Source organism: Sinohyriopsis cumingii, chromosome 11, assembly GCF_028554795.1.
Source record: "Sinohyriopsis cumingii isolate HCF-2022 chromosome 11, ASM2855479v2, whole genome shotgun sequence".
NCBI lineage: Eukaryota > Metazoa > Mollusca > Bivalvia > Unionida > Unionidae > Sinohyriopsis > Sinohyriopsis cumingii.
The window spans coordinates 33,741,704-33,761,070 of record NC_142971.1 but is presented as its reverse complement, the minus strand read 5'-3'; the positions used below and the strand labels follow the sequence as shown (position 1 = coordinate 33,761,070).

Here is a 19,367-nt window from a genome sequence, read left to right as displayed (position 1 = left end):
ATTTATCTATTGTTATATAAACAAATTCTTTGTCCATATTGACAAACCATCTTAACAGTGCATTGTTATATTATAATCCACTTATGTTGACATCTAGCACGAGTACTGTATGTTGGGAAATATCTGCTTTTATGTGTTGTTGACATTTCTGGCAGTAGAGCTCAACCAGATGAGGCATTGTCTCATAATCTATCTTTCGTTGGATTTTTGGCCGCTTGCTAGTAATTAACATATTTACACAGACTGACTTTTATGTGGATGGTAAGTAAAATTCCTCTTCTTTTCACTCAGAATTAAATCTTTCAGAACACATTTTCGGTAATGATCCGTCATCAGATCAGAACACCTACATCTCTAGCATTTGTTGACCCTTTTTTAAATTTCTGATGCATGCATGCATGGAAGGCAGCATCACTCCGCTACCACAAATGTACCACCCACCCCCAAAAAAACAAGATCTTACTTGTTGGTCTATTCAATAGTCAGGGAGGAACAGTAACTACAATCAACCAAATGATGGCCAATTCCTTTTTTCAAAATGTACCAAGACAAAATAGTTTGCTGAAATTTCAAAGAAAACAGGTTACCTTTGAAGCAACAATTGCTAGAAAACATACTAAGCAAATGAGAAAAAAAAATCAGTCTGAATCATGAAATACAATTATTTAATTTTGCCACCACAATAAGAAACAGGCAATTGTTTGGTTCTCCGAAGCTGTCATTTACTGGTGATTTTAATAATACATGCACCCTTCACCAAAGAAAGCCAACTAGAATCTTCAATAAAAACATGAAAACAAAAAACTTTCCTCAAAGGAAGTCAGTATAAAACTTAAATAAAAGCAATGGAATCTGATTGTTTCATTTTCCAGTTTCCTTTCTGCAGGAAAAAAGTTTATGCTTATGAATGCTAATATGGTGACTTAAAACACAAACCTTTACTGACTTGGGATGTACTTAAAAGTAAATGTGCTTCATCATTCGTTACATGATTGTGCTATTTGTTTCCACTGAATTTAGACCTATATGACCTGTACAAAATTACTGAATATTTTAAATCTTTGTGTGTACTAATTTTTTATGGAATTACTTGTATTGTGGATTTAATGTATGTGATGAGATTTGTGGATGAGCAGTGTTGATATTCTATGCTATATATTTGACATGTATATATAAACAGTACATATGTATATATACCAATGCATGGTTCTCTAAATAAAGTAAAATATTATATACGCCTTCTCTGTTTTAACCACAGGTGTATTTCTCATTTAATATGCATTGATTTAAGATGGTAACTGTGCCAATGAAGCACGCATTTTTGTGCCCGCATTTATTACCTACACCCACCCACCCCAATTTTTCAGGTACATGCACCATCTTCTTTAGCTCACTGTCCTGGTTGCTTATAACATCATTCAGTCTATAACACAGTCAGGTTCAATGGCTCCCAACTACCGTCTTATAGTGGGGTCACACTGAATATCACTTTTAACTGACATCTTGATTTGATACAGGTCCAGATTACATGTAGTAACAACTAAGAATTCCCAGCATATTGCAACAACAACAAAAAACTACAACTCATGGGCTGAATACAGGTCCATAGCCAGCCTTCCAAGTTCAATTCTATTATGTCTGACATAAATTATTTTAAAAATCACTAAAGCTCATTCTTATCTTCATTATATATTCTTACCAGCATAATCAGACAATTGTGAAGCATAATCACCTAACTCTATTTATAAAGTTTGTCACAATTTTTTTAGGTCGTGGGTTCGATCCCTGGCCGAGTCATACCAAAGACTTACAAAAATGGTACTAACAGCTGCCTCGCTTGGTGCTCAGCATTAAGAGGTTAGTGTTAGGACTGGTCGGCCTGGTGTCAGAATACTGTGACTCTGTGGGACATCATGCTACATGTCTGTGGCATGATGCCCCAGTGCTAGACATCACTACAAACTGCCACACTGCAGACATCGTAGCAATATGACTGAAAAATTGTTAAAGCTACACTAAAAATCCAAATCACACACACACACAAAATTTTTTTAAACTAAATTCTATCAGTTTTCTACATGTATTGAAGTTCAAGACAAAAATGAACACAATAAGATTACAAACTGTTTAAAATTAATTATTTTGGATTTTTTTATTTACAAAATATAATTCTTTGTGTTTAAGTTTTGATATGTACATCTTTGAGAATCACTGACATGCAAATTTTATTGATCAGGTTCTATACATCAAGCCATGATGGAATGAGCCCACATAATGTAACTGTAGCACTTTCATAGCAACCACCATTTCTCTACATACATATATTACTTTGAGTCCTGCTCCTGGGTCATTAGTGTTATCAATGACTTGGAATTGCTACCTAAGAAACATTAATAGTCATATGGTATCATATACATGTAAGCTGACCTTTTCCGTAATATAATGGTTTAGGTTGAGTACCTCTTTTTTTATTCAGTCTGTTCCATGGATTTGCTCCTAATAAAACCACAAAATATTACTTAATACTAAACTGGTCTGACCCCATCCTGTCTTATTTTGTTTTTCCATATGCCATATAGTTTCAAATCCCAGTCTTCATTAGTTTCAAGCAATAATAATAATAATAATAATAATAATAATAAAAGCAACAAAAACAACAACAACAATAATAATAATAATAATAATTATTATTTTATTTAAAGAAAAAGCTCATTTGGTCAACTGACCAATCTTCCATGAGGCCTTCTACAATGACATTTGTATAAATATGTACAAGTTTACTAATGTCACCCTATTCATGGACCACTAAAATGACCAATCCCAGGGTTGGCTACACTATAATTTGTAATGACTTGTTCCAAATGTATAAATTTAAATCAGAAATAAATTAGACTGGATATCTTCTTGCTATTACAGAGCAATATACTATAAATAATCTTACAATGGCTGAGGAAGCACAGTCCAATGTCAAAGTACATGTGCACTACCAGTGTATAAAATAAACTTTCAGAAATCAACCGCTGAACCAGCAAAATCCTTCTTAGAAAAACTGAAAAGTCGAAAATTGCTGTTTAGAGTCACCAAGCTGTCTGTAATTTTAAAAATTAAATATTATTTGGCAAGTTTGCGATTTATGATTGAATATAACTGTTGTTCACCTGAGCAAACCATTACTGATGCCAAGCAAACTACTTTCATCTAGCACAAACCATTTCCATTAAGACCCCATGTCTTAATACACCAGCTTGATAATTATGAATGACTTTTTAAACAAATTACATTCCCAATATTGCCACTGTGAGTCATATAAATGCAAATTGAATGAACAAACACTTCCCTCCTATCAAGTCATAAATAATAATCCATACAAGTCTTTGTGAGTACCTTGCTATAATCAGCAAATCAAATATAGACCAGAAATTATTAATTAGAGCTGGGATTGATATAAGCATATTGCTATAGTAAATATGCATTAATAAAGCTGTAAGAATGCACTAGCTTTTGAAATTAATAACCCTAGTGTCTTTTGATAGTAATCTATACAATACTCTTTGCTGTCCTGTAACCCAGATGTTTTTGGATTGGATATAAACTGGTACAGTAAAACACCGATTATCCTAACACCAATTACACAGACTACTACAGTGTCCCATGAATTATTTTATTTATTACAATATACATATACCTAGATCAAAAACAAATTTGCTGCTCAGAACACTGACACAACAGAAAATCAGAAATCTGAAACAAAACAATCAAATATAATCTCACAATTATAATTAAAATGTCAGTATGAATCACGAAATTGTCCATTCCCAGTAAAAATTCATGAAATTTGAAGAGATGGAGACACAAAGATATGATTCTACCTTTGCAAGCAAGACAGGGCATCCTATTACATCATGCATAAACTATTGTTCGGTTAGTGTAGAAAACAGAGCTGCACAAAAGCCTTTGTTTGTCTTTCTGGATATGTAATGGGAAAAAACCTGTAAAAAAAGGAAATGTTAGCAGTCGAGAAATTTTTAGCTATTTAGCAGTCTTAACGATAATAATAATAATAATAATAATAATGTCTTTATTTAAAGAAGCTAACAAAGTTAATACAAACTAATCTCCCTTGAGACTCTCTACAAATAAGTCTTAGATTGGAACTGAAATATATGAACCCCATCAAAATGCATCAGCTTAAATATTATAATCTAATATAATCTAAATAGGTCCACAATTGCTAAAATATGTCTATGCAAAATCAAGATTCCACTTTTAGATAAAAGTTGACATTTGTTCCAACAAGATATACTTGCCACTTATTTCGACTGCAAGAACAAACTTAAAGACCTAATAATGCTTCCTACCTTAAAGATTCTCAGCATGTTTTTTGATGTTTTCTAATTTCATGGTGTTTGTTTTTGTAATCATATCATTATATGTTTTTTATCTTAAAATGTTGTCTAATGTTGTAAAGCGCTTAGAGCTTCTAAAGATTAGGTCTATACACAGTCCTCATTATTATTATTATTATTATTGTTATTATTATTATTGGCTACAGCATACAATTCATTTTTTCTAGTCTAATTTCCAATGTTTATTCCAACAGTGTACAGGAAGAGACAACATTACACGTGCATATTCTTGTTCATATGATATGGGTAGAATTTCTCTTTTAGAACAGAGTGTTGAAAATATAAGAAATAACTCTAATGAGCTTAAATTCCTGTTTCATCTGCTGCCTGAGAACCTAAATACGTTCCTGAGAAAAAACACTCATTTTGCCCAACCACTGCAACAGACACAAGGTCAATAAACTGTGAATACCTCTTTTCAATCTGAGACCACTGGCCTTATCCTTACTAACCTAATATGAATAACAATTATTAATTTTACATTTAATTTTTTAAACTCTGAAATGAATTATTCTTTCTTGTATGAAAATACACGAAATACGGTATTTAATCCTGTTATGTCTTTGGAATTTATAACAGCAAAGTACTTATCTTTATAACCATACCCATGAGCACTTGACCTGCAAAGTGCCAATCTTGTGGACTTGTAAAATACTTTATAAAGATGTTGCAAGTTTCTACAGTCTATTAAAAAGAGGCTGACCTTCAAAAGAGAAAAAACAATCATACTTCCACATAAATCAAATCATTGGTGAGTTTGCAATGGTATATTCAATGGTAAATAATCTGATAATTTGAATCAAGAGGGGAAGCACAATATATGTTCAGGATATTGCCATATCCAACCATTTATAAAGGCTCCTATTCAAAGTCATTGGTTGATTTCTGCATTTCCTTTTGTTACAAGACTGACACATATGATCAAGTTTTTAGTTTGGATTACTGTAGGTTTGTTTTCATGTTCTGCCATTTCACACTTGTATACCCAACACTGCAAATGGTAGGTTTCTTAATGTTTTATTCTTTGAAGAGATCAAAACAAGCAAACAATTGTTGTCCAATACTATTTCAGGTTTACATTTATTTGGTACCTTAAATTTGATATCAAAATACCAAAAAACCATCTTCAAGTGCTAAGATTCTCAGATCAGCTGAAATATATGAAATGTATTGATGTAATTAACTCATATTGATGTAATTAACTCACTCTAAATGCACAGTGTGATGATTACTGACATTAATTAGTTTTGTACAAAAAGTAAAGTCATGATCAGAAAATCCCTATTTTGTAGTAGTGGTAGTCATATTGGATTGCAAATCATCTCCAGTTCAGCAAACTAGAAATGTGACTATACCTGGATAATTTCTGTGGAATTTAGCCATTTCAGTTGACTGGTGTTTGAGAAAAAGTGTTTTTAAAACAATGGATTTTTTCCATTTTAAGTAACAATCACCACACAATTTCTTAAAAGCATTGTCACAAGCAGGTAGGAAGTAGTCTTACATTAATATTTTAGAATTTCAGAAGATCCCCACCCATTACAATTATTTTTTATACACATCAATTTGCTATCAAGAACCGATTTTAATGACATGTAATGATGTAAATGTTTACTATTATGGTAATCAAATATTTGGTCCTTAGCTATCAAAATCCAATCAATTTCAATTTGCAGATGGAATTTATTTTGAGAAAGTACATGAAGACCTCTAATGTGGCACAAAATACACATGACATATGCATACCATACTGCATCAATTAATCTCAAACAGCTCTAAAGTTATCGAGTGTAAAATTATGCATGATGGAAAATAATGTGTCCTTTACCTTAAAGATAGGACAATCAATGTGGTATGTGACCTTTACCTTAAAAATAGGCCAATCAATGTGGCATGTGACCTTTACCTTAAAGATAGGACAATCAATGTGGTATGTGACCTTTACCTTAAAGATAGGACAATCAATGTGGTATGTGACCTTTACCTTAAAGATAGGACAATCAATGTGGTATGTGACCTTTACCTTAAAAATAGGCCAATCAATGTGGCATGTGACCTTTACCTTAAAGATAGGACAATCAATGTGGTATGTGACCTTTACCTTAAAGATAGGACAATCAATGTGGTATGTGACCTTTACCTTAAAAATAGGCCAATCAATGTGGCATGTGACCTTTACCTTAAAGATAGGACAATCAATGTGGTATGTGACCTTTACCTTAAAGATAGGACAATCAATGTGGTATGTGACCTTTACCTTAAAGATAGGACAATCAATGTGGTATGTGACCTTTACCTTAAAGATAGGACAATCAATGTGGTATGTGACCTTTACCTTAAAGATAGGCCAATCAATGTGGTATGTGACCTTTACCTTCTAGTAATGATACAATGGCACATCAATTCCATTCCTTTCTCAAAAGTTATAAATCATAACAGAAAGTGTGATGAAGACATACAGTCTTGAGCCATGACATCTTGAAGATAGGACCTTCAGTTGGCATGTATAATATTCCAGTTCTGATATTTAAGTATGCCACATTTCATCTCCTCTCTCAAATGGCTTTAAAGTTATTGGCAAACAAGAAACGTGATGTCAAACATAAAATATTGAGCCATGACCTCAACCTTGAGAATATAAACCCTAATGTGGGGTACAATATGCCTACTAGTGATGATGTATAAGTATAGAAAGTTTCATCCCTTGATCTTAAATGGCATTAAAAGTATAGAGCAAATGAGAAAGTGTTATGGAAAATGCACAATATAGAACTATGACCTTGACCTTAAGATGAGACCTAATTGCAAATCATCTACAAATTTTGGTCAAGAAATTTACTTTAGTACAAGTTATTGTGCAACAACAAATTTTCCTGGAGTCACAAAATTATCCCAATATTCAACCTTTTGACCCCAAAATCAATAGGACATTGTAATAGGAACTTGCTAAGACACATAAAGACTTTTATGTCTGTCGTACAGACTGTTCTAATGACAAAGACTGTTGAAGTATCAATTAATCGAATTTAAATTTTTAAGAATAAAATTATCTTTCTCCTTGCCAATGCAGTTTACAGATACCAAGTTTTGGTAAACTAAGGAGAAGACTTCAAGTTACATCCACATGTATAGTCTGATATAAGAATTACACTATCACTATATAGTTACAAGTTTCCAAATAAACAAAAATACATCTTTTGTGAATGTACTTGCTATATAAGCAACCATAATAATACTACTAAGTATGTACTCTACAATGATCATTGTCAGTGGTGGTAGGAGCAGGGCCCGGGTGGCAGAGTGGTCTAGGTGCTTGCCTCTACAGATCACTGACCTCTGTCCATATGGATTCAATAATCAGCTTGGCCAGTGTGGTTATGTGAGAAAGCCTGCCAGCAGGTTTCCATGGGTTAATGGTTCATCCCAGGGTTTTCCCCTCCAAATATACAGGCTGCCATTTTTAGATTATGACGTGCTGAATGAGGGTGATAAACCTACAAAACCACAAACAACAAAGGGATGAAAAGATTAGGAATCTCTCCCGTGTCAAATGGCCTCATGTACTATAACAAATCAACAAGAATAAATTATATGCCTGCACCCATGTTTAATAGTCATACGTATGGTTCTAACCTGATTGTCACCAGTGAGTTCCAAAAACTTTAAACTTGTTATTATTTCAAATCAAACGGGAGTTTCTTTATTAACATGGTCACAATAATTGCATGGGCAAATCTGTTTTCAAGCAACAGATGTGATGAAGTTTACTGTCTTTGATATTCTCATTAATTCTGTAAATTTTGAGTTCCGTTTGTTTCAATGCATGTATAGAAGCGTTGCTCCATTCAATTTGTTTTAGATATATTAAAGCTAGACACTGCATATTTTGGATGCAGACAAAACAAAAACCAGAAAAGGTCAGTGAGCAGTCTGTCTACTTGTTCATATCAAGAGCTTCCATTTGTGTTAGCTTCCTTGATGCTTTTTTAAAAATCAGTCTGTGGGTTCAAACAAATGGGAAAGTGTGTGAATACTATTGGATTCTTTGTTGGAAGGAATATAGCATAGAAAAATATAAGCATTAATGACAAATAAAAAGTTAAGAGAAAAAGATATAAGTAGAAATATATAAAAACTGGAACCAATGTCAAATTTTCTGGCAATTACTATTCTAACATAAAATGCCTGAAGGCATGAGTTTCAGTTATAAATTTATAGTACAACAAATTTCCTTTGTGCAGAACATAATGATATAATCTGCTTTGCACATAACTCTATATCCAGTCACTGTTTGCAGTAAATAAAAGTACCAAATATACTCACTTGTAAGTTGAGTCCAACAGCAAATAACACAGATTCTGATCTGCCATAATTTAATCCATCTGCAGATCAAGGTCAATGTTTATTGTTCTACTGATTACTCCTAACCAACTGCAGACCCCGATCTGCCAGACCATTATGCAATGGCAGATCTGTGCAGTTTGCAGATGGACTCAACTTATAAGCGATGAAATATGGTATATAAGTGCAAGGTAAATGCAAGATAACCCTATTACTAATATCTACTTGAGCTGATTTTCTGCCAAACTTCAAACTGACAACACTCCTGGGTTATCAAATAATTTCTGGAACGAGATACCAGACCTCAATACACCATGACTACAGGTATCACTTGTAGACTAAGCAAAAACTTGGTCTTTAGGAGCTACCCCAGTTTGGAAGTATAGTAATCCCCAGTTTGTATATCACTAAGGGTTGAAAGAACCGTTTGATAAGGCCAAGTCACAACTGTTTGACCAAATGTAACCAACTCAATGCCAAAATACTGTTACTGGTTAAAAATGCTGTTAGTGGTTTGATCATGGCTTTCCATAACATCACAGCTTTCCATAACAGCCAGCCAAATAGATGGTGAATTCCACTGCTCATTTAGTCGTCTGTCACTAGTTGTTTCAGCTCTAGAAGGTATGTTTAAAAACAGCAATGCCCCAGGAACTACAGAAACTGCACCAATTTTTGTATCTATGATTTCATATTTTTTTTAGTGTGGGGGAGGTATGCATGTCAACCAATAGCAAACAGCTGACTGCACAGCTAGCTGCTTTCCATGAACAGACACCTTTACTAAAAAGCTTAGGGAAAACCGAGAAAAGTTATTGTATAACACTCAGATCCCTAGTACAGTAAAACCCATCTATTTTTTTTAATATAAAATTGCGCTCAGAATTCAATATCAGCAATAGTAAAATAATACTTAAACTTGACACTGGTTTGGTTTAATGTTTTAAGGCACATCAGCACAAGTAGATGTGTGTGTGTGATTATTGGATTTTTAACGTAGCTTTAATAATTTTTTAGTCATATCACTATGATGTCTGCTGTGTGACAATTTATAGTGATGTCTAGCACTGGGGCATCATGCTGCAGACATGTAGCATGCTGTCAAACCCAATCACATTATCCTGACACCAGCCAGCCAGTCCTAATACTAACCTCTTCATGCTGAGCACCAAGTGTGGGAGTTGTTAGTATCATTTTTATAAGTTTTTAATTGGTATGACTCAGCCCGGGTTCAAACTCGCAACCTCTCACATCCAAGATGGAATCAATCTAACCACTAGGCCACCAGAGCAGTTTACCAGTAGGTTATACAGTGCGAAGGCAATAGGAGTACATGTGTATGTTTTGGTTCGATTTGGTGTTTAATGGCACAGCATCACATGTAGGCTACTTAGTAATAAGGCATTTGGAGTATATGGTTTGGTGTTTTATGGCACAGCATCACATGTAGGCTACTTAGTAATAAGATACTTGGAGTAATGGTTTGGTGTTTTATGGCACAGCATAACATGTAGGCTATTTAGTAATAAGACACTTGGAGTAATGGTTTGGTGTTTTATGGCACAGCATAACATGTAGGCTACTCAGTAATAAGGCACTTGGAGTAATGGTTTGGTGTTTTATAGCACATCATCACATGTAGGCTACTTAGTAATAAGGCACTTGGAGTAATGGTTTGGTGTTTTATGGCACAGCATAACATGTAGGCTACTTAGTAATAAGGCACTTGGAGTATGTGGTTTGGTGTTTTATAGCACATCATCACATGTAGGCTACTTAGTAATAAGGCACTTGGAGTAATGGTTTAGTGTTTTATGGCATAGCATCACATGTAGGCTACGTAGTAATAAGGCACTTGGAGTATGTGGTTTGGTGTTTTATGGCACAGCATCACATGTAGGCTACTTAGTGATAAGGCACTTGGAGTATATGGTTTAGTGTTTTATGGCACAGCATCACATGTAGGCTAATTAGTAATAAGGCACTTGGAGTATATGGTTTGGTGTTTTATGGCACAGCATTACATGTAGGCTAATTAGTAATAAGACACTTGGAGTAATGGTTTGGCATTTTTTTACAAAACAGCATCACAGGCAGGTTATTTAGTGATGAGGCAACTGGAGTAATTGGCTAGGTTTAGTTTGCTGTATTACAACAAAGAACACATGTAGGTTATTTAGTGTCAAAGTAAATGTAAATTGAGTAAAGTACTTTGCTCAAGGACACACCATATTAGCTGACCTGGGCAAATCCAATTAGAAGGATCCACTGAACCTGCACCAATTTCATTTCAAGTCTGGTTCACTAACCACTGTGCTACTATGATTCTTGCCTGCATTAGTTGCCTCTTATGACATGCAGGATAGTGCATTCTGCCTATTCTACATCCCTGAGCTGGCAAAGGGATATTCTCATCATGACTTTGGGGCCCCAAGTGGCTGAGTGGTCTAAAGCGCTCACCGTTATGGATCACTGCCATCTCACCTCTGTCTGCGTCGGTTCAAGTCTTGGATTCGGCTAATGTGGTTATGTGAGAAAGCTTGCCAGTAGCTTCTCGTGGGTCAGTGGTTCTTTCCGGGTTCTTCCTCCACCATTAATACTGGCTGCCATGTATAGCCTATCTTGTGCTGAAAAATGGCATTAAACCCTACAAAAACTACAACTACAACTGATCATGACTTCACTTTTTGTACAATAAACTTCAAGTAAAAAGTCAAGAACATATACAGCACGACAAGGACACTGTAACAATGTTTGCATCTACAACTACACAACAGAAACTCATTTTAATTATGTATACTAGCATAAAGGTGTTTGGTAATTAAGAGTCACCATTTGTTTCTAGGACTTCAATTCCTTGCCCCGGACATCCAATTTTTTAAATGGCTAAATGCATCTCTATATGTTGGATTCTCATGGCTCTCAATATCAACAGCTTACAAAGAGCTATGAATTTAGCGACTGGAGAGTCATTCTCAAACACTGAGAGCTCTGATGTAGAGAATGGAAAGTCATTCTCAGATACAGAAAACTTATAAATTCCACTTCGCTACATTCCATAAACAAATAAATTAGTCTTGATAAGATTTTTATTCTGATGGTAATTATGCAAAACAACCACCAGAGTCAAAATCTTACTTTTGAGGCAGTCCAACTGCAGGAGTGAAACTTGTTATTACAGTGGCATTGTCTGTTTCATCACACAAAAAAGGATTTCACTAATAAACTAACGTACACCAATAGCACTGTGAATAAAAAACAAAATGTATTAGATAACAGAAATTTCCATGTACCGATAACTAGGGCTGCTGCTTTACTTAGTTACTGTATTTCAGTATGCACAACATTAACAAAGGTGACTGATCTCACAGGGTGCTAAACCCTGCACTTAGTTACTGTATTTCAGTATGCACAACATTAACAAAGGTGACTGATCTCACAGGGTGCTAAACCCTGCACTTAGTTACTGTATTTCAGTATGCACAACATTAACAAAGGTGACTGATCTCACAGGGTGCTAAACCCTGCACTTAGTTACTGTATTTCAGTATGCACAACATTAACAAAGGTGACTGATCTCACAGGGTGCTAAACCCTGCACTTAGTGAAAGGAAAACATGGTCAATAATGTGATTAAAGTGTATTAAAACCAACCAAGCAACTGCTTACAAACTGAAAACTTGTAAACACAGACTAGGAGGACATTGATAAATGGTTAATTTACTTTCAATGTGATACTCATAAATTGTACCTGGACCTATTTATTGCACAATATTTGATTAAATATACAGTTTCTAACAAACAAGTAATGTTTATTTGTTAACCTCTGAAGAGCATAGTTTAAATATATGCATATTCTCCCATGTGCCAACTCAATGCAAGCTCCAGAGATTTCTAAAACGACAGGCCATTCAGTACAGGTAAATTGCCTTCCATACAAACAGCATAAAACAACCATTACTGAATGCAACCCTAGTGTCTTTCAAGTGGTTTCTGCAACTGCCCGAAATAAATGTTTTCAAGACTTTCTATACTTTTTTGCCCTCACTATGGTGTTTACAAACCTTTAATAAATGCATGCTTGCAATGGGCTGTCATAAGGGGCAGAAAATATGGGCCAATGCCCTGGGTGCCATTTCATAGAGTTTGCAGTATTTTTTTCAGAGTTGGGGGCACTTAAGTCAATGGAAGATGCAGTTTCGTTCAGTGCAAACTTGAGACAAACCTTGTGTGTGCATTTGCAATAGAAAATGATTATTCAGCCAGTACTGTTGTTTTATGGTAATCTTCTACACGCTAAAGGAAGTCATGACTGCTTTAATAAAAGTAATAACATCTTACTGCTCTGGAAATTTGGAACCAGAACTTTCCAGTTGTGATGTACCCTATATCAGAGTTACTGCATTAAATTAGTACGATTCCAGTTCCAAAAAGCAGAAATGGTATGGTTCCATGGGACTAAAGAGGTGACAAGAACCACACTCCTTCTAACAATGGGCATACAATATGGTTTTATCAAGTATTTGCTTTCCTTCCAACATACTTTCACTTTATATCTACTGGTATGACAAATTCGACAAATGTTTTACAATATACACCTGTTACTTGTGAATGGTAATATGTGAACTACATATATTCAGCTCTCAAGTTAGGACAGGTAAATGTAAAACCATAACTAAAGGTTGAGAAAGACTGTAATTATATATTATTAATAACACAATTCCCTTCCAAAATCTACAGAGAATATAGTACATGTAAAAACCTGTTAAACAGGTAATTTTCATTACATAGGCAATCACCATCTGTGTATTACTATTAGAGATCTTAGTGTATGTACCAAAACACATCAATGGAAAAACATGTGGGGGGAAAAAACTGACTTCACAATCAAAGTGCTTTCAAGGCATGAGTACATAAATGATTTTTCCAGCAGCAGATTTCAACAGAGGTAGGGCTGTCACACAGACTTCAACAGAGAAGACTGGCACACAGACCTCATCAGAGATAGGGCTGGCACACATATTTCAACAGAAAAGACTGGCACACAGATCTCAACAGAAATAGGACAGATTTCAACTGAGACAGGACAGGCCCACAGATCTCAACAGAGATAGGACTAACATAGAGATTTTAACTGCAACAGAACTGGCATACAGATATCAACAGAGATAGGGCTGGCACAGAGACTTCAACCTTCAACTGAGACAGGACTGGCACACAGATCTCAAGTGAGATAGGACTGGCACACAAATTTCAAAAGAGACAGGGCTGACACAGAGATCTAAACAGGTATAGGACTATCACACACACAAGCATATGCATGCCTTTTATTGCTCTGCATCAAGGCACTGATCCAGTCCTACCCCAGGAATGACCAACCCAAACTTGAAGTCATAAATTCTCCTCTTTGTTCTGTGTGGATACAATAGTCTGATAATTAGACCCTCCTCCCTTCAGTGTCCAATGGTAATGATAAGATTCTAACTAGCAGTGACAATCCATGCACATCCACTGGTATAAAGGAATTAATTGGATAATGCTTTGACCTTTAACAAATGATTAATTATCAACACTTATTTTTTCCTTCAGTGTAAATAAAGATTTGTGAATAACTATATCAAGGTTCATTCTGCCTCAATGCACTGATTATAGTACATGAGTATATTTCAACATGAACATGGGCACCTGCTAAATAATTTAACAAGTTAATATTTCACTAGGTATATTACCTAACTACAACCCTCTTTAATGTTTGGAAAATAGTGATGCTGTCTCAGGAAAACATTTCTCCACATAGAAAACTGTGATCGCAATTTTTAACATAAAACAGAGAAATGAAAGAGCTACTTGGCAGGTCCAAGATTTTGACCAGCAGTTATATTCTGACCTCCAAGACACTGGTCACAGAATGTCTCAAATATTACTGTATCATATCTTGTACTGGTTTTGTTATCCATTAAAATGTCAAATAAAGGTCTTAACAAAGTAAAATTCAAAGGTCACTAGGTCAAGTTTACTGATTGTTTCTTTGTCAGATATAAAATAAGAGTGATAATGTTTAATTCAAAGAGGACTAAGTTCATGCATTTCATCCTTTTTGATATGAACACAGATATTGCCAGCTAAGCAGTTTCCTCATTATGTTCTGTCAGTTGCTGAAACTCTATAGCAAAACAAAAAAAAACAAAAGGAGTTGAAAGTTTATCACCTGGAATTATAAAAACTACATGTAAATGAATGATTGACCCTGGGTCTGTACTTATACATCAGTAAACCACACCATGTTCCCTAACTCATATTTGTCACAGATGTCAGTACATCATACCTTAAAAAGTATCAGGAAAAAGCTACAATCAATGTTTATTATCATTCTTCAAAATGTATTAGGCGATCTGATAAAATCAAACTTCAACATCCATCTCTAGAACCACCAACCCCAAAAAGCTGCATGCAAGCTTTTTCACATAACCAAGTTGGCCAAGTGAAGACTTGAACCCAAATTAACAGACACGAGATGTCACTGATCTAGACCACTTGGCCACCCAGGGCCCCTCCCACAACTGATTTCACGATTGTGCCGAATGTGTCTATCCCCCCCTAGAGTAAAGTACATGCTCGTGTTGATCATGATATATACTTTCAAGAAAAAACATATCTAAATAATAAGATAATAAAAAATTATTATCATTAATCCAGTGCATTTTTGACTCAGTACCAAATTTTGTTTAACATTTTGGCCCTAATTAGGATACCATTATGACAAATTAATTTTCCTGCATCACACTCAAAACGAGATTAAAGTACATATACCTTAAACTACCTTTCTCTAGACAAAATATGAAGGAAATCGGAACTTCTTAGCTTTCTGAAGATGTCAACAATCTGGTACACATTTTCTGAGTATTCATTCACAAAACACAGTTTTATGTTAAGTGCTGTAATAACCAGGGACATACTTGCTCGGGTAAAAATATATTCAACCCTGTGCATAATACAAAACTGTGGAGTGCAACCATAGCTCCCTAATATATATGCTATTTTGTAGATCCTTCCTTTCAAAAACTTCTAGTTACATCTTCTAGTTCAACTTGTTTACACACACACAAACACTGTAGAAAAGTTCCTGATGTGGTTATAGATTGCTGCAGTAGTCATGAAGACAAGTAAGCACCATTCAATGTTTTACGTATACTAATGTTGATTCTGAAACAAACAAATTAAATTTGACATTGTAGTACTGAAATCAGGACAAATTCATTCTTTAAATGTACAATCCTGTTGGGCGTTTCTGTGCACCTAAGGTTTCCATCTCCAATATTGAAGCAAAATGCTTACTGAATTTGACCGATTGATGAAAATATAATACTGCAATGCTTATGATTTAAAACGAGGCAATTGTCACCAGAATATTCTGTTCAAAACAATATTAATTTTGGACACACAGGATACCAATCCCATGTTTTCATGACTCACGATATGTCTGCCTATTCTGCATACAGCTTTGAAAAGATGTAATTTTTATCCGTTGGGCTACAGAAATGGAATACATAACTTTCGACTGTTTCTGTCAGCATTTTAGTCGATTAATTAGGTCAGGTTTATAGCTAGTTTTACAAAATTCATTGCAACAATGCCAATAAATGGCAAGAGATATTAAGCAAACTAAACTGATCTTATAAAATATTAGTAAAGTTCAATATTTTATATATAAAAAAAACCTATTATGTGGAAGAGAAACAACAATAAATAGGATGTACTGTGTTCAAATCTCGTGTATGGGGAAGAATTACTACAGAATTTAGGTCTTTATGTTGACATTTTTAAATCACATTTTCATATGCATTTTTGAGTCGAAATGTGGGATTTTTTTGTACAGTTTATGAATATCACTTTTATTAAAGTACACCATTCTTTCTTGATATAAAATGGATTTTTTTAAACCCAAAATAACACGTAATCCAACGTTTACAGAAATGACATATCATTGTGCAGAATTACCCGATGCACAGAATTGACTGACCGAATGGTACTAGTTCAATCTATCCATTCTGTGAATTGTTTGCACTACAAACGTTACCTACCAATAATCTAATTTTGTACACCCAATTTTTTATGTATTGACTTAAAAGGCATGTTTTTTTTAACAAAATATTAAGTACATATTTTGTTGTACTTAAACAGTGTAACTGTGGGTACATATTCTTCACCTTAATTGCAGTCAACGATCAGCACACTTAAAACCCTTCAGATGTGCCCATGTTTGCTTACCATGGCACCAAAACTCTTGTGATCATCTCTGATGAGATTCACAATCTCAAGTCATGTGATAACAGTAGTGGTGAAAAACAGTATGCAAATGAAGATCCAGGAATTAGGTGAAAGAGTAATACTGAGTAAACCAAGCAGATGTAAACTGTCAGTTAGGAGTTAACAGTATGACATAAGAACTTTAAAATAATGAATAAGCTTTGGCAAATCTTGAGTTGTCAGGAAGTAAATTCAGTCCTTCCATCAATGCCTGTTGTATAATGGGTCATTCAAGACTTCAAAATTGCCTGCTGCACGCAGGGTCATTCAGGCCTTCTAACATTGCCGATTATGCAGGGACATTCAGGCTTTCTGACATTGCCTTTTGTATGCAGACATTCAGGCCTTCTAACATTACCTGAAGTATGCATGGCCAGTCAGGCCTCCTATCATTGCCGGTTGTATGCAGAAACATTCAGGCCTTCTAACACTGCCTGATATAAAAATGTATTCAGGCCTTCTAACATAATTTGCCTGTTGTATGCAGGGACATTCAGGCCTTTTAATACTGCCTGATATAAAAATGTATTCAGACCTTCTAACATAATTTGCCTGTTGTATGCAGGGACATTCAGGCCTTCTAACACTGCCTGATACAAAAACGTAGCTTTCTAACATAATTTGCCTGTTGTATTGCTGGGACATTCAAGCCTTCTGAATTTCCTGTTTTGTGCAGGGTTAAGTTAATTTTGACATTGGTAGCAAGTTATTTTGCTTAGAACTACAACTCAGTGTCATGAATTCTGGTTTACATTTTAAACAGTCTAAAAGTATCCTACCTTTTCCACAGTCAATAGCTGGTCATACAAATAAAGCTGACTCACACCAATTGACCTGAATCTATAATTTACCATATTTACTCTTGTCTTATAGAAATCCAACAGCGAAAAGCATAGAACAAGCTCTGCCATCATGTAATATGCTACAAGAACAAGGTCTACTCTCTTTGTTCTACTAAAAAGCCTTAGTCATTACAAGATCGAAACTGCAAATAGCAAAACTCATGTGACTGAGTTTGAGCTTGAGGTTTAGACAAATAACAAACGGCATCCCTTTTAAAGCTCTTTTCTGGCTGATTGAAAGTGGAAACTCAATCTCAGACACAACCTCAGGGTTTTATCATCCCAAAGCTTGTATCTACACTGTTCAGTCTTGAGTGGGTTATAAAGTGGGGGAAATAAATACAATACTTGACAAATAATGCTGCTGAGAAAGTATAGGTTTTATACGAAACCATAAATAGTAGCATTTTGATTTTCTGACATATTACAACACCTGGGCTTGTGACAATAATAATAATAATAATAATAATAATAATAATAATAATAATAATTAAAATATCAGTTTATTTCTGATGATAACTCAGTTAATTAAAATATATTATGTCAAGCTCTAAAGATGACTCTTTATGTTACAATAATTGCACCAATAATATATTTAATGAAGAAAAAACCTACTAAATATATCATTAGTACTTACACTTTTGTATATATAAGTGATCTCTTGCCCCAGTGTACATATCATCAGAGTTCTTTTTCTGAGTTATATACAGTAGTCTTAAATCCAATATTGTGTTTACTCCATTTAAATGAATCTTGCTGTAGAATATTGGCTTCACTACAATGATCATTTCAAAACGAAGCATGTATCTTCACCTTTTCTGGTACAACTTAATTATCAACGCACGTGAAATAGCTTTCATGTTGTCTACCTAGTTACTGTAAAACAAACCCACCATTACAAATCAGTGATGAAAGCAATCAAAGGCCACTGGAAAATTTAATTAAGCCTTCTCATAAATAATTAACATCCCTGGTACAATAACAGACAGACTGAGGTCATCAGTACCAAGTCATAGTAATAAAACTGAATAAAATATTCTCCTTTGATCATCCAATAAGCCAAGGTTCAGTTGACCAAAATGTCGTCTGACTTGTAGTAATTGGTGATTTTTTAAGGGCAATTTACTCACCAGTTTCTGTTTGCATTTTCTTGCCACATTTGCCATTTCTTAAAAAGAACAATAAACGGTGATATAGGACAAATGCAACAGCCCACTTCTTCATCCCCTTGAATGAAGAAATGATTTAACATGACTTTATCCTCACTGTTAACCACCAAAAGCAGGTAAAAGTCACCCAGTTATATATTGAAAACAGATTCATTAGTTAATACAAAACAATACAATATATACAAATCATGTATAGTGGGAACTGACCTATTGCCACTTGTCAGTCATAATGATCAATTAACCAACCAGCAAGCGTAAATTAGACACACCTCCAGGCATTGCTTACTTCTGCCATTTTTCTC

At 34.6% G+C, this 19,367-nt stretch overlaps 1 protein-coding gene across 1 annotated transcript in view; it reads right to left on the bottom strand.

Moving 5' to 3' along the window:
• LOC149787886 (uncharacterized) overlaps positions 1–19,367 on the bottom strand; it is a 227,682-nt gene that overhangs the window by 194,657 nt on the left and 13,658 nt on the right. Inside the window, exon 2 of the mRNA XM_089974127.1 lies at positions 3,870–3,989. Coding sequence (XP_089830253.1) covers positions 3,870–3,891 — 22 coding nt within the window. The 5' untranslated portion in view covers positions 3,892–3,989. The remainder of the gene's footprint in view (positions 1–3,869; positions 3,990–19,367) is intronic.